Here is a 17,068-nt window from a genome sequence, read left to right on the forward strand (position 1 = left end):
CCACAAGCCACCTTTCAGCATAGCCATGCCTTGCTCTTTTCTCACTGAGCCACATTAACTAAGTGCTAATTAATTGGGCTATCTGAAGTACTTCAGCTTGCAAGCAATAGTCCTCTTACCTCTTCTCTGGTGTCTACAAAGGATAAGGTAAAAAACCATTTGCTGCACTACTTCATTTATGTTAGAAAAAAATTCAGCTGAACAAATTTCTAGAAAATCCCACACATCAACTGGCAAGTTGTGCAGCATATTAAAGGGGAATTTTCTTAAATAAGAACAGGCTGCCCAGAGAGGTTGTGGAGTCTCCTTCTCTGGAAGCATTCAACCCCCTCCAGGACATACTCCTGTGCAACCTGCTCTGGGTAAGCCTGCTTTAGCAGGATCTCCAGTGGGCACTTCCAAACCCAACCATTCTATGATTCTATGACAGAAGCATTTAACATGCAAATCAAGAAGTTTTATAGATAACCCAAGTGCCAAATATATGCCTGATACACAAGTGACAACCAACCTTTTATCTATTAAAGACAGACAGTGCAAGCTGTTTGCTAACTCACAAACAACCAGAGCTGTAAGCACTGAAAACTGCTATCATGTAAGAATTTTCTGAAGCTTGTAACTGCCTGGTAGAAAGACAGGCAAGACAAGCACCACATCCAAATCAGTAATGTAATAAACCTGTAAGAGAATAATGCATTATTTAGTGCTGCAGACATAGTGACAAATGCCAAAGAAATCAGACTTGATGTAAGGAGATTAAGCATTTCTTAAAGTAGTCAGTCTAAATTTACATAAAAATAACTGATTAAATAACCTGTTTAGGTTATTTTATTTCCTTGAAAGCACAGGCTCTGAATCCACCTGAGCAAATGTAGCACACAACAACTGCATTTTCATTTTTCAACAATATCTATGATGCTCAATTCTTATTTGTGCAAAATCTCTATGAAAAAATCCACACACTAGGTTTCAACCTTACTCATAACAGGCAAACTAAACATGTCGTGCCCCCATGGTGCTATCTCAAAGAGATAAATGATTCAAACACAACCAAAATTTAGATTGAAATTCTGAATGCAAGCAGACATTTTGCCCAGCAGTGCAGCTGCCAGACATTTAGTCCAACTTTAAGGCTAAAAACAGGTTAATGGCTGCACCAGGGGTCTAAGCTTCCCTCCCATCTCAGAACAGGAACATTTCCCTAGATTTAGGATTCAAAATGTTTACCTCAACAGCTCTTACTTTTTGTTGTTGACAACTACCTAGCTCCCACTCAGACGAGGAAAAGATGGAACTTAGGCCAACACCAGTGCCCCCAAAGCACAGTATTTTTGGGAATCTCAGTCTGCCTATACCAGCCCCATGGTTCACTGGCAACACAGAGCTCCCTTAAAGGAAACAGATTGAAATGCCATTAGCTATTGAGAAGCTGCATAGATCATCTACTACTGGGAATTATCAGCTCTTTGGCAGCTAATTGGGAAGATGCAGTTACTTCCTTCACTAGAAAGATGAGAAAGACACAAAAGTAATTAGAGTTCCCAAATAGCTACCTGGAGAGGGACAAAACATTTGAGAAATAACAGTATTTGCTAAACAGTAGGAGTGTTAACCTTTTATTTGTACCACAAGCAAGGTACATTTCTGTCACTCTTGCAGACATTGAGAACATGAGATGTTTGCTGCCCAATCAGGTCAGAGAGATGGCCTTCCCATCAGAGTTCCCACACTGCCTACACTGGAAAGCCTGTGGGGAAATCAGTATTTAATTTATTCTATTCTGCTACCTTAAATCTTGTTATTCCACATCTCTAAACATAGGTTAAGAACTTAAGAGCTTGGATGTTTCTCTTGTGTTCCACTGAAAATAAAAGTGGACAAAGTGTTAACCAACTGCCAGGCATAGAGACAATGAAGAATAAAACCATATTATTTCTAGGTAAATGAATGAAAACAGTAATTTGAGCAAATACTGGGTAGATAAGACAGCAAGTCTTAACTGCAGTGACACCAGGGCACCCAACAAAACATTCAGTGAATAGTTGGGCCAACCAGACAAAGCCCAAGAGCATCTATGTAACCTTGAACTGATACACATTTTATCAACTGCCTTCTAGACAAAACTGAAGTCTAAAGAAACCTAAGGACCTGCAATTCTGTTCTGAAAAAACACTGCTACAGCTTCTGCTGTAAGGAAGACTAACAACCTTGAATTTCACAAACAAAGCCCCTGTTTACGTGGCCAGAAGGCAAAATTACCCGGGTTTAGTTTAAAGAAATTGCATTTAAACAGCATCATTTTATCAGTATCATTTCCTCCCCAGTTTTCTGCACCAGAAGTCACCAACAAGATTTTTTTCTTTTCAAGCCGGTGTGGTTGTTCCAACAGCAGACTAGTTAAGATCATACTAATTTGCAGTACACCTCCAAATGCACTTTCACGGGTTAGATACGGAACATTACAGCCATTCCTTTTAAAGCAGCCTCAAGTTACCCACAGAGAGACACAGGTGGACAAAACAGAGCTGTTTCATCACACCAACCAGTGACCTTAGCCCTTCCCCAGGCTGTGCTGCCACATCACACACTTAGATCCCTAACTCCGATTAATATTAAACTCCTATCACATGCAGTTCCCCGTCAAAAAGCAGAGCAGAGCAGAGCAGATCACCGAGGTGTGCCCCAGACACAGCCCCTTCCCACTCCGGGCAGCAGCAGCTTTATCCTGCCCTACCCCTCAGGATATGCTCCCCCTTTTCTTTCTGGGGGACACCCGCACACATCCCTCCCCACCCCAGTTTTAATTACACGGATTTCTGGTGAGGGAGAACTTTTAAAGCTCATTTAAGCCGAGCCCAGGCATACCCCCAGCAGGCCCTGCTGGCAGGCACCCTTGGAGAGGCCTGCTTTCCATCACTGACGGGTGGAATTGAAACCCGTGGATGGATTTGGAAAGACGTCTGCGAAGCCTCTCCCCAGCTCGCCACAACCCCCCTCACACACACGAATTCACTCCGGAGTCGCTTCAGTTACCAAGAGCCGCGGAGAGGGCACCGACCTCTCGGCAGCTTTTTCCGCCAGGGCACTGACCCCGACGCCCAAAGCCCCCCCGCCAAGGCAGAGGAGGGAGAAGGGAAGGGAAAACCCCAGACAACCCTCGCTCAAACGCACAGATCACCCCCGAGCCCCAGCCTGGGGCTGATGCTCTCCCCCGCCCCGGCCGCGCCGCCTCCCCCGTCCTCACCCCCCCGCCCCATCCCCCAGGGCGCGTCGCCATTTCGTGAGGCAGGAAGGCTCCAAGGAGCCAGAAACGGGGCTCAGAAGAGACAGGAGGGCACTGAGGGCAAAAAGAAACCCCGGACCCGAGGGACAACGGCCCATGGCAACGGCCTGGCCTAGCCTGGCCAAGGCCCCAGCCCCACCCCCATCGCGCCTCAGCCACTCACAGTTGCGGATGTCGGAGATGAAGACCGCCAGGCCCCGCATCCCATCGCCTTTCGATACCGCCGGCATCGTGGCGCACGATCGCGACCGCCCGGCCCCACGCCAAAACCCCGCAACCAAGCCCCGCCGCCCGCTCTCCCCGCGGGGCTCTTCAGGGCCGCTGCCACCGCCGCCGCCTCTGCAGCGCGCAGGCGCCGCCGCCGCTTCCGCGCCCCCGCGGGCAGCAGCCGCCCCGGGCTCCGGCGCCCCCTGACGGGCGGAGGCGGGAGCGCTGTCCCCCCCCCTCCCCACAGACACACGGCGCGGGGCCCACGGGTGATCCCCCGGCTCCGGGAGAACAGAACCCGGTCCTCGGTACCCCCCGAGGGAAGGCGGGCGGTTCTGCGGGCCGGGAGAGGTGGGTGCTGGGTGTTTGTTTGGCGCCTGGAGAAGGAAAGGCGTTGGCGCTGCTGGGAGGGGGTGAGGTGAAGTGAGGGGCGGCGGGGCCGCTGCAGCCGCGGGTGGGAGCGCTGCGTGGTCCCCGCTTAGGAGCGGCCTCATCAGTTCCGCTCCCCGTGCCCAATTTTATTTTTTTTATAATTTCTGAAGGAAAAGCATCAGGCTGTACAGGTGCCTCAGAGGATGTAACCGCTGCGGGAGGAGGAGAGGGAGGGCAGAGCAGCAGGCAAGGGAATGTCACTGTATCAGTGAGCTCTCAGCAATCCCTCATCCCAGGGGTTTGCCTCTGAGGTGTGGAGAGGAGCACACAGGCTCCTTGTGCTCCCAGAGATCTTCCTCCAGCTCAGGATCTACTTCACAGAGGCTTTGTAGTCACCCTGAACATTTGCAAGCCCAAGAGCTGCAGTGTACAGAGCCATCTTTGTCACACACCTCTGGAGCCTCTCCTGGGCTGGTAAAGTCACCCTGTGTACAGAGCCATCTTTGTCACACACCTCTGGAGCCTCTCCTGGGCTGGTAAAGTCACCCTGTGTACAGAGCCATCTTTGTCACACACCCCTGGAGCCTCTCCTGGGCTGGTGAAGTCACTCTGTGTGACCTGTGGCAAGTCACAGGTCTGCAAACCCAGGGCCACCTCTGCCTCATGAGGGCTGCAGAGAAAACACAATCCCAGGCCACAGCTACCACAGAGACTGAAAACACTTCAAGGTTAAAACTGTCCTAAATATGCCAGAGAGGTGGGACTGCACTGAGTATTTAATCTTATCAACTTGAAAGACATTCAAATGGTGCCAAAACTGGGCTAGTCTGGCTAACCAGAAGCTGGGAGTTCCAGTCAAAATGCAAGTGATTACTGTACCCAGTGGATTATAATGACCTAGGGAAGTTAGGGCTATTGGAGAGCAATTAGTCATTTCATCTGCTTTCCTGCATACCTCAAGCTATTTCATTTCACCTGTTCTTTTTTCTTTTTCTTTCCCCATGAACTGAGCCCAAAAAGTTGACCCGACGCCATCAAATTCACTGTTTCCTTGGCTAGTTTTTTCCCATGGTTAATCCTCCACATTTAGAACTTGCATCTTATTTAAATTTATCAAGCTCCAGTGTCTTTAAATTAACGATAAATTTTTTTTCTCAGAAATAAAGAACTACAAAATGCTTGATACTATCTCTGATAATGCTATACACCTCAGGTCATCTCTCTAGTGTCTATTCTGCACGTTTTCAGAATACCTTAGTGCATATTTGTGCTTTTGGGTTGTGCAGGTATCATTAAAAAAGACAAGATGAAACTGTGGTAGTCACACATACGTCTGTTTCTCTCTGGATCAGTTTTGTAGGCCAAGTGCAACTACGGGCAGTCCTGCACAACTGGTCTTCTGTTCATCTCTGATTCTCTGCATCTTTGTCTTACATGAAGAAAACTCTTCTTTTCCACAGCTTTACAAAGATATTTTGATGCTTAAAGATAAGGTGCATTTACCCTTGAAGTTCAAAGCTTGAGATGGCACTGTGTGGGAGTTTCTGTTCCAGAAAAAATCACCGGTTTTGAGCTAGCCAAATGTTGAACTCATTTCTACTCTTACGAGCACAATGACACCTACAGGCTGAATGCATCAGTCCTGTCTGGATGGATTCCAGCTAATACTGCAACTGCAAGTCATGCAGGGACACTTAGACGAAGTGGAGTCTTAAATACTGCTAGCAGAATAGCTGTGGCAGTACCAAGCTCAGCATGGGCTGCAAATTCTGCTTGAGATCTGGGGTAAATATTCAAGTAGTTAATCTACATGTAGCTCTCTAGTTTTGTAATTATGCTGCTAAACATTTCATTTGAAATGGCACAGGATGCAGTGCACATACTGTTATTTTAAGTCAGCTTCCTTTGGCTGACTTTTGAGGCTTTACTATATCCATCCTTGCTCCTGATTTTCTTTTTGCCTCAACATAATTCCGTAGGCATGGCATTATGGTGAATGTGTAGGTATGTCTGCCCTTGCTGTCTCTTAATTTCAAGCTTATCAGCCCATTTGGGACAGTTTCGGTAGGCAGAAGATTAAAAAATTATGTGAAAAATTAGGTAGAGGGAGGAGAGCCAGTAATGGTCTCCAGATGCCTCCTGACTGAAAGAAACATTGTGATGTGAGCTCAGCTGTTACTGCACAGCACAGAGTGCACACAGGCTCAGCCTGTGAGAAAACAGACTTCATTAGTTCCACCCATGTGGATGTGGATTTTGATGTTGTGATTTTTAAAGAGATTTCTTATTATTGTAAAATCAGCATTAAAGAGGAAACAGTCTCAAGAAATGTTTTCCTGTTACATAAACCCTACTGCAGCACATTTGTTTGCCAACAAATCCAAAATGTCTACCCTTTCCTTCCCATGGTATACAGGTAATATAATTTTTGTGCAATAATTTCATTGCACTTTGGTACAAACTCCTGAATAATTACAGTGACATACAGCTATTAGCATCCAGCTGCATGGATTCAGCTGGTGAGTATCCATTTGTGGGAATTACAAAAAGAAAATTGGTCTTTTCCATTTATTATTTCTGTCAGATTTGTCCCCCATCCCATTGGTTACTGCTTTCTTCTGCTCCTCATGCTCATTCTAACCACTACTGGAGCCAAAAAGAGATAAGGAGAAAACAGAATCATTAGCTTCTCCATCGTGTTTCTTTACCTGACATTTAACATTTATTAACAACCTTCTGACCATGTTCCAGTACTTCAAGGGGCTACAAAGCAGGTGGAGACTCCCTGTTTCCAAAGAGTCCCATGGACAGGACAAGGGGCAATGGGCACAAGGTGCTCCTGGGCAGATTCCTATTGGACACAAAGAAAATTTTTCCCTCTGAGGGCAAGGGGTGGATTCCCCCACTTTGGGAAGTTTGAAGTCTCAGCTCGATGGGTGCTGAGGCAGCTCAGATCAACAATAATATGAGAAGGGTTGGAGCAGGGGATCCCTGAGGTGCCTTCCAGCCAGACAGTCTGGGATTCTGTCATTATCCACTAACAAAGAGCACAAGTTTATCAGCAATGTCTTCTGCCATGTCCAAGTACCAGATGTGCTGCTTTCAGTACTAAGAAACAAAGTTTTTATAATCATGAAAGTCTAAATTTCCAGAAAATTGGGACAGATCTGCCTAGATCTTTTTTTTTCTCCAGTGAGCTCTTCAATGATAAAAAGGGGTATACACTCCACACACAACGTTTGTACACTCCAAACACAATGTTTATATTAAACTATAGAATACTTATGCCTTAAACTCAAAGAGTAGAGCAGACAAAAAAAGGGTGAATAAAGTTTTTACCCAGATGATCTCATTTACCACCTGCATGCTGGCAGTGTAATATCAGCCAGCTGGATGGCTTTGTGAGCTGCAATAAACTGCAATAAATTCTGTATATTTCCTTTTAGCTCACAGGAGTTGTGTTTTTTTGTTCTGTTTTGGGTTTTAAATGAATCTCAGAGATCTTTCTCCTGTTTCTCTTAGCTTTCTTTATCCTTAACTACAGGATTCCACTCATTTCTTGCTGCCATACCATTTTTCTGAGTATGCACAATTACTTGCCAGAAAAGCAGCAAATTCTGCTCTTCCCCCAGGTGTCCTATCTTGCTCAGGTACTGCTTTTTTAAAGGAACTATGGTGAAGAGGCTGAGAACACAGAAATCAAACTGATACTATCACAGGCAACCATACCTCATTTTTAAATTTATTTACGCCTCTTTGAGTTGGCCACAAACACACAGAATTAAAACACTTATTTTAAGTAATGATAGTAAAAATTAGTAACAGCTAGAGTATGAGGAAAAACCAAACAGAAAACTGATCAGTATTTTTTGTAAAATACTCACTTTTGAAGCTTGGGCCCTTTTCATTTCTAGAAGAAATAAAGAGCAGCATGAGATCTAATTCCAGGTAAAGCACAATGAGATGTAATGAATTACAGCCAGTTACCTAGAGGGGACTCAGGTGCTGAGATGCTCAGCATTGTGGCACCCAGGCTTCAAAGCATCTGGCTCAACCAAGAAACCTGTAGTGCCAAGTTCACTTACTGCATTTGGTAATTAGTGCACGGGGTGCACAGTGGGAGTTCAAGTAGATAGATTCATAAATCCCAGAACAGATAGAGGTTATTGTCTCTTTGAAGAACATTGCAAATGTAGAAGCATAAAGATCCCCTTATTTTTTAGACTTGCCTAGTGCAATGTTATCCTACAAGGGGGGCTGCCCAATACCTTACAGATGTGTTAAAGATTTGGGTCCATATAAAAGGTAAGATCTATGAATGCCTTACAGGTAGCTACAGGACTCTGCAATGGCAGCACACACCCTCTCAGCCACTTAGCAAACATTTGGATCAGTCCCACGAAGGCCACAAGAAAAAGAGTCAATGGGAAAATAGGATGGGAATTGAATACAGGAAATTAAAATTTAAATCAAGAGACACTGGAAACAAAACATTTTTTCATGCTTCTGTTATTCCTGCTACCTTGAACTGTGACCTGGAAGCATTTCAAGTTTGTGAGAGATGAACATGTCATGGAACAACAGAAAATCTGGTACCACATCAATTGTAAGTTACTTTAGGTACTGTGATTATGCATTTTCTACATTTGGGGCAGTTAAAATAAGAAAATGTACTCTATTTCAAACGTGCCTATCAAGCAGCCCTGTGAAATGAAAAAAAAAACACTTCCTGAGTGAAATCTGAAGGATTCAGAGGCATTTTTGGTGATCCTAAAAATGTAGGGGGAGACACTCCTTTTCCTGTCCTTCAGTCTATAAGTGTGTGGGTCCAAACGTGCTAGCAAGTACCAGTTGGCTCTCCACAGTCTTTAGAAATGAAAACTGGGTGATTTAATGTGCAGAGCATGTATAAATGTCCTCAGCACTTGACATACCACTGGGTCGCTGACTACACTTTATTCCAGAGAATAATTTCTGTGTTTCTTTTCAGTGCTTGAAAAGATCATGAAGATCTTTAATACATAAAATGAAAGAGGAGGACAGACCAGGAGAAAACAAGGTAACCCTCCAGTTCAGATTCTGGGAGGTCTCACCCAGCTGGAACCAACACTACAGGTCCCAGAAAGGTCCCTGTTGGGAAGCACAGAGTCAGGACTTGCTAGGTTTGTTCCTGCATCACAACATAATGCCCCCATTTTTAGCAAGTCTTTTGATAGGGTGTTTAATCCCTGCAAGGAGCTCAGGAAAGAACTACTTCAAAGTTGTACAGCCATGATGAATGTCAAAAAACAAACTGTAGGTCAAACCAGGAGCTACTGAAAAAAAAAATAATCACCATTTAAAATATAAACTTTTATTTTAAAGCCTGTTAACAGCCATCTGAGATTTGACCCCTCCTTTCTCCCACAACAGCCTCAGCTCTAAGACCATGCTGTCTCCAGGACACTGTGCACAGGATTTGAGCCCCAACTCCCTTCTCACCTACACCATTTGCTACAGCTTGGAATAGACCAGGAGGCTCTCCAGGGGAAGAGCTGACACACAGCCGCCCCTGGAGCAGACAGAGAGACAGACACACAACCCTGGGGCGGGTAGACAGACAGACACACAGCCATCCCTGGAGCAGACAGACAGACAACCCTGAGGCAGGCAGACAGACAGACAGACACAGAGCCATCCCTGGAGCAGACACACAGACAACCCTGGGGCGGGCAGACAGACACACAGCCATCCTTGGAGCAGACAGACAGACAACCCTGGGGCAGACACACGGACACCCCAGGAGCAGACAGACAGACAGACATTCTTGGACCCGAAAAAATAGACAAACACCCCTGGAACTGACAGACGCGCTTGGAGCTGACAGACAGACACCTCTGAGGCAGACACACGGACACACCTGGAGCAGACAGACAGATACCCCTGGAGCTGACAGACACCTTTGGAGCAGGCAGACAGACACACACACACATACACACAGACAGACACCCCTGGGGCAGGCAGGGAGACAGCCAGCCAGCCACCCCTGGGGCAGAAAGACAGACAGACAGACAACCCTGCAGCAGGCAGACAGAGAGACGCGCTTGGAGCTGACAGACACCTCTGAGGCAGACACCTTTGGAGCAGGCAGACAGACAGAGAGACAGAGAGACAGACACCTTTGGAGCAGGCAGACAGACACACAGACAAGGAGACAGACAGACAGGGAGACAGACACACAGACAGACACCTTTGGAGCAGACAGACAGACAGACAGACAGAATCCCCGCCCCGCCGCCATCTTGCCACCCGCAGCCCTACTCTCCCCTCCCCTCCTCTCTCCTCCCCTTCCCCCGCTCTCCCGCGTCACCGTGCGGGGCGGTGCCGTCCGCCTCCCCTCGGGAAGTGCGGCGGGGCGGTAGGTGATGGCTGCCCCGGGTGGCTGACGGAGGGAGGGATGGGAAGGAAGGGAAGGGGCGGGCGGTGCGGCTGTGTTCCGGCAGCGCTGCGGAGGGGCGGCTGCTCCCGGCATGAGCCGCAGCCGTGGCAGCGGTGAGGCGGCAGCTGAGGGTGAGCACCGAGTGTGAGCTCGGGGCTGCGCCGGGCCGGGGCTTCACCTGAGAGAACCTTATCCTGAGGGAACCTTCCCTTGGCCTGAGGGAGCTCTGAGGGAGCCTTTCCCTACCTTGAGGGCGTTGCTCTGAGGGATCCTTCCCCAGCCCTGAGGGATCCTTCCCTCTGTTGTGGTCTCCATGGAAAGGTTTGGGGTCTCTAGAGTTAGACCAGCATGGGAGGCAATTCTTGCTGTCAAAGCAGAGCGCCTTACAAAAGGAAAGGGATTAATGCTTACACAGATGAGAAATGGGTTTATTTTCACTCCCTTTCACTCCTGATATCCAGCCTTTGTGGATTAAAAATCGCTTTCTAGCCTTCCTTTCCCAGGATGCAGGCTCCTTCTGCAGCAGTAGTTGGCATCTAGTTCCTCCTTTGGGCATGAAATCCAAACATTAACCCTGATTTCCAAGAAGTTACAGTGCCAGTCTCCAGGGTTATATAGGTACTTTGGTTGCATCTTTTGGAAAGCCCAAACCTCTGTCAGCTTTTCTGTCTTTTAAGAATATGGATGCAAACCAACAACTCCCAGTGTGTTACCTCATGGGGAGGCTTGGGTTAAACAACGTTTTTGACCTGGCTTAGAGAGCAACCTGGACTTCACATCAGCTTGTCAAAAGATGTTTTAAAGCTAAAATTGCCCATAGGATTTAAAACAGAGTCAGTCTTGCTTGCATTTTGCAGTGGTACAGGAAATAAATAAGAATGCCAAGATCATACAGTTCTGCTAAGTGGATTTGAAGAAAATTAAAAAATAATGAAGAAAGGTTCACAGAAGACTTGATGGGGATTCCAGTTTTGTAAATCTTGCAAAATTCATACTTGTACTTTCCATAAGAGTATTTAAAGTTTGATTTTTTTCATCTTCAAGTAATAAATGCTGTCTAACTAATTTTCACTAAACTGATTTTGTTAAAGAATAAATCACTAAAATTAGGTTCCAGCCAAGAGGTGTTACGGGACTGTCAGTGCAGAAATCAGTTTGCCATATGCACAGTGCTTCCTATAGATCTAGGAGTGGATGCTGACTCAGCAATAATTGGCAGATGGATATGATCATGTCATGAAAATGTGCACATTTTGATGTCTAATTAGAGTTAAGTGATTTTTTTTTTTAAACGTCTGTTTTTCAGCTGTTAGATGCTGACTTCTCCTCAGGGAAAGGGATGTTGTTGCTAATTGTTTCTGAAAGTGAAATCAGACACCTCCAAATCAATATATACCAGCTTCTGGAAGAACTGATATCCTGCCCAAATAGATAAGACTTGTATTGACTATTCAGGCTCAGTTGATCCTCTCTGCAGTAGTTTATAGATCCCACCAAGCCAGATGAAACAGAGGAGATGCTGTCAAGACCAGCTTGCTTTGTCTCATTTTTTTAGGCTCTGTAAAACAGAGGGGTTAACCTTGAAGTCATAGAAGCATAACACCTTAACTATTAAAAATAGTGAATTTCAGATGGTATAGCAATTTAGCTTTTACTGCAACCTCTGAATCCTGAAAGTCTTAGAAGGCTTTGATTTTGCTTTGATTTTGCAGTCTTAATATAACATCATTAACACCACCAAATCGTTTTGTATTGGAGATTTTTGATGCTCTTTGGGGTTGGCTGCATTGTTTTGTTCAAGCTGCCATCATCCTTCACCCTTTGTTCCATTGTCCTCTCCTGCTTTAAGAGTCCTTAAATCCTTCAGTAAGTATCTCTGCTTTTTAAAACCTCCCTGCTCAGCCAACCACATCCACAAATGCTCCGTTTGTTGGGTTGTTGACCTTATCTCTGCATTACCACTGCTGGCCTCAGGTAGCTGCTGCTTTCCTTTGCTTCCATCCAGTACTCTTCCGTTTAACCCTTAAGGCTCCTTGTGCCACCCTATTGCTGCCCCAGAACTCCTCTCAACTGCTCCATCTGCTGCTGTTCCGTGATTCCTCACCTGATCATTTGTGCAGAGGCAAAAGACTCAAACTTGGAGGAGCACTCTTTGACCAGTGCCAACAGAACCACAGTAGTGACCTGAAGAAATGAGCTCTCAAGTCTTTAAAGTAAATGGTAGAAATTGTAATTCTTCAGAGTAATACTGGAAACATAAGAATTCTTTAAGTTTGGCAAAACTACAGAAAATGATGGGAAAGGTAGCCTTTTTTTCCCCTCTCCATTATTCTCTAATAATTATGAGAAGCAACCTGGTATGTATCTAGAGGCTCTAGTTTCTGATCAATGCAAGCTAGTCCCAGGTTGATACTTAAGACTTCAAGACTTAGGAGCAGGTTATTTTCTTCATTCTGGCATATACTCCTTTTACCCTGGTTCCCCTAATGCTAAATATTTTTTTTTCTGTGTTCTCCTTACCCACTTCTGGGAACTAGGCTGGAAAATCAGTGAAGCTCATGCATGGGGAGAGGTTGAAAAACCAGCTCTGGCTGTAGTTGAAATTATTTTTTGTAAAGGCCTTCCTCTGGCAGAACTAAGGTGTGATAGATAAATAGCACTAAACAAAACTGCTCTCTACTAATTCTCAGTTTTATCTGCAGCTAGGAAAAACTGACAAAGTCACTCTTCTACAAAAAAAGGACCCTTTTTTTTTTCTTCCCAGTTCTGTGTTATCACTGACTTGGCAAAGAATTCAAAGCAAAGATCTCACCTGTTAGAGTAAAGGCACATACCTATAATCTTTGCTGTCTCTTAATTAATTTGTGACTTGCTGGTCTGGTTAGGCAGGAGCAAAAACAAATGGTATATACCATTTACCTATAAAAAAGGCAAGGTGGTAGTATGATTTTTCTTGGGCAGCAGGCATGCTGGGATTCTTTAAAAGGTAAACTGCAAGTATTCAGCCCACTGTCTCTGTGATACAGATACCAAAACAAGGGACAAAAAGATGGTTGATCCTAGAATCTCTTAAAATACTCTGTTTTGCTGCCAGAGCAAAAGCACTATTAAAAAAACATCATTGTCTTAATGAGCCTGATTCTAGAGGGCATGATATGACAATTGCTTGGCTTTTCTTAGGCAAGAGAACTGAATTAAGCCGTTATATTCTTCCATTCATGGAGATTCCAACCTTTGTGTTTTCAGGGCAGGAGAAACTTGACATGGGGAAAAACACCATGAGACTTCTCTATACTTCACTTTCTCTTGCTATGATTTGCTGCCTTGCTGAAGGTACCCTGTCAAAAACAGATGGAAAGAGAAGTGCTACAAAAAAATTGGAAGAAAAGGTAAGAAGTGACTGAAATGCTCATTTTCTTACACGAGTAGTGATGATAAATAATTTCTAAGCACTTCCTTGTTTTAATTTTAATACATGCTGATCTACATCATGTAAGAGGAGTGCTCAGAGTTTAGTGATGTGATTTTATTTACTTTTTGTTTTGTTGCTACTGAAAGTCAGTGCTTTGTATAACTGCTTCTAAAAACTGTCTTCTCTCCAGACACTGCATTCTGACAGAAATGTGCAGGACAGGGGACTGGTGGTTGTGGATCCAAAGGCAAAGGACATTATACTGGAACACAGAAGTTACTGCTCCAAGAAGATGAAGGAAAGAAATTTCTTTGGAGATGTTCTGGGATATATTACTCCTGTAAGTTAGTAAAACCAATAAAATCGGTGCTTTGAATTCATATGCAGCAGATTGTGCTAAAATGCACTCTTGCATGCCTGCTTTTAAAAATGTTTTAATATTAATAGAAGCTTCTGGTCAATACAGTCAAATAACCAGAGCATTATTTGAGAGCTGGCTTGGGATTCAGGTGATCTCATACCCTTTTTCTCCCCTCCATCTTTACAAGTAAATCTAAGCCATATTGTTCTTCTCACTGCTGAAGCAGCTGCTGGTGGTTTTTTGTTCAGTGTAAGTCATGTGAAGTTGCAGTCAAATCAGAAGAGGAGGGATACAGAGTGTCCTCACACCAGCAGCTACCAACATAACCTTCTAAATAAACAGTAAAAATTTTGTGGTGCTGTCAGACTGATGTGGGTTGCTCTCCAGTCATACTATTATTCAGAACATCCTTTCTTGAATAATAAATGTTCCTTCCTTTTGTTTAGAGGATGCTTTTCAGTTGCTTCAGTCTTACACTGCTCAAAAAAGAAGCAGGTGCCCTATAATTTTTCACCTTTCTCAAGTTCTCTTGAACATAAATGCAGAATTTGTAAATCCAAAATTGTGTTGAAATCTCCATGCAGAGTCCTGCAGTTCAGGTGAATTTACACAGTTTGAACATTGCTGTTCATGTGGCTATCAGAGTTTCAAAAATACATCTTGACTTAAATAAAAATAGTGTCCCAGAAGGCTTCCTCAAACTAACAAATAGGGATCTAACAAATAATTACATTTGTGTTAAAAAATTGTATTGGGTAGAAGTCAACTGTGTGTCTTGCTTTTGAGCCTCTGACTTTTTTTCTTTTTTTTGTTTTTTTTTTTCAAGTGGAACAGCCATGGCTATGACATTGCTAAAATATTTGGAAACAAATTTACACTAATCTCACCAGTCTGGCTACAGGTGAAAAGGAGAGGGAAGGAAAGGTTCCAGTTCACTGGGCTCCATGATGTTGATAAAGGTATTATTTTCTTTTTCTTTAAATATGCATTGCAAGTAAGATCACTGGGCTTTCTGCAGACCTGATAACTCTGGCAATGTCTGCCTGCATGTGGGTTTTTCTAGATCTGCCTCATGGCAGAGCTACTTTCATATACAAATGAGTTTTCTTCAGATTGAACTTCTTTCTCTTCCTACCTTCATGGAAACGTGCACATAGTTTATTTGTCCAGAGAACAAATGAAATATTGTCTCTCCCACCACAGAATCACAGAATTGTCTCAGCTGGAAAAGAGAGCTACAATTACCATGTCCAACCATCAACACCTCTCTCTCCCAGTAGAGCATGTCCTGAAGTCCCTCAGCTACATGGGTTTTAAATAATTCCAGGGATGGTGACCAGCACCTCCCTGAGCAGCCCATTTCAACACCAAACTACTCTCTCTGTTAAGAAATTCTCCCTCATGTCCAGTCTAAACCTCCCCTGGTGCAACTTCAGGACATTTCCTATGTTCCCATCATTATTTATTTGAGAGAAGAGCTCAGCACCCACCTCCCCACCTTCTCCTTTCAGGTGGATGTAGAGAGCAGTGAGGTCTCCCCTCAGCCTCTTCTCCCCACTCACCATTCCCAGTTCCCTCAGCCTCTCCCAGGACTTGTTCTCCAGCCCCTTCCCCAGCTCCATTGCCCTTCTCTGGACACCCTCCAGCCCCTCAAGGTCTTTCTTGGAGTGAGGGGCCCAGACCTGAACACAGCAGGAAGGAGAAGATGCCCAAACTCCATGAGTTCCAGAGAGGTGTGGTCAGGAATTGAGGGACTACAAAAAGCTTCAAAAGGAGTGGAGGTGTTTGTTTTCCAGGGGACTGCTTTGCATGTCCACAGTGAGCAGGGGGCTGGAGCACCTCTGCTAGGGAGATGGGCTGAGAGAGTTGGGGCTGTTCAGCCTGGAGAAGAGGAGGCTCTGGGGGGGCCTTAGAGAACCTTCCAGTCCATGAAGGGGCTACAGGAAAGCTGGGGAGGGGCTTTTCACCAGAGAGAGGAGTGACAGGACATGGGGGAATGGTTTTAAACTGAAAGGGGGGAGATTTAGGTTAGATATGAGGAAAACATTCTTCCTCATCAGAGTGGCAGGATACTGGAATAGGTTGTCCAGAGAAGTTGTTGATGCCCTTCCTGGGAAGTGTTTCAGGTCAGGTTGGATGAGGCTTTGTGACACCTGGGCTGTGGGAGAGGTCCCTGCCCATGCAGGGGGTTGGATCTTGATGATCTTTAAGGTCCCTTCACACCCAACCCAGTCTATGATTCTCACAGCACTCGAGGTGCAGCCTCCCCAGTGCTGAGCACAGGGGCACCACCACTTCCCTTCTGCTGGCCACACCATTCCTCTGACAAGCCAGGATGCTGGTGGCTTTCTTGGCCACCTGGGCACACTGCTGGCTCACGTTCAGCTGGGTGTCAACCAGCACCCTGGGGTCCTTTTCCCCAGGGCAGCTTTCCAGGCGCTGCCCCAAGGCTGGAGCACTGCCTGGTGTTGTTGAGACCAAAGTGCAGGACCCAGCACTGGGCCTTGTTAAAGCTCATTTTGTTGGCCTTGCCCCACTGGTCCATCCTGTCCAGGTCTCTGCAGAGCCCTCCTGCCCTCAAGCAGATCAGCATTTCTCCCCAACCTGGTGTTGGCTGCGAATTCACTGAGGAAGCCCTCAGTCCCCTCATCCAGATCATTGATGCAGGTGTTGAGTTGGACTGGCCCCAAAACTGACCAGGCTGTCTACAAAACCCCTCTTAAGGAAGAGACAAAGGATCTGTACAGGCAGAAATGGTCTCTGGTGTTTGTGCTGTGCAGTTGTCCACCTGTTTTGGGTTTGGTTTTTTTTTCTCCCCCTTTGCAAAAACATTTGAGGAAATTAGTTTTGGGAATGGAAGATAAATTTAATTTGAATATAATTCTGTGCTGCCAAGAAACTGGCAGCAAATCCAGTTTTCAGCTAATATGCTCATAAATAAAAACAAGTTAATAATAATATTATAATGACTACTAATAAGTAAGCACTGTGGCTTTGAACTTGATTGAATGTGGA

General features: G+C 45.1%; 2 protein-coding genes across 3 annotated transcripts in view; one reads left to right on the forward strand and one right to left on the reverse strand.

Annotated features, from left to right (window-relative positions):
- Positions 1 to 3,620, reverse strand: part of AP2A2 (adaptor related protein complex 2 subunit alpha 2) — a 48,288-nt gene extending 44,668 nt beyond the window's left edge. For both annotated transcript variants that reach the window (XM_030450987.1, XM_030450986.1), the window contains exon 1: positions 3,447 to 3,620. In XM_030450987.1, coding sequence (XP_030306847.1) covers positions 3,447 to 3,513 — 67 coding nt within the window. In that variant the 5' untranslated portion in view covers positions 3,514 to 3,620. The remainder of the gene's footprint in view (positions 1 to 3,446) is intronic.
- A 120-nt stretch (positions 3,621 to 3,740) lies between these two features.
- CHID1 (chitinase domain containing 1) overlaps positions 3,741 to 17,068 on the forward strand; it is a 102,747-nt gene continuing 89,419 nt past the window's right edge. The window contains 4 exon segments of the mRNA XM_030451211.1: positions 3,741 to 3,841; positions 13,527 to 13,669; positions 13,883 to 14,032; positions 14,880 to 15,012. Coding sequence (XP_030307071.1) covers positions 13,544 to 13,669; positions 13,883 to 14,032; positions 14,880 to 15,012 — 409 coding nt within the window. The 5' untranslated portion in view covers positions 3,741 to 3,841; positions 13,527 to 13,543.

The sequence above is a fragment of the Calypte anna genome, chromosome 5 (assembly GCF_003957555.1).
Source record: "Calypte anna isolate BGI_N300 chromosome 5, bCalAnn1_v1.p, whole genome shotgun sequence".
NCBI lineage: Eukaryota > Metazoa > Chordata > Aves > Apodiformes > Trochilidae > Calypte > Calypte anna.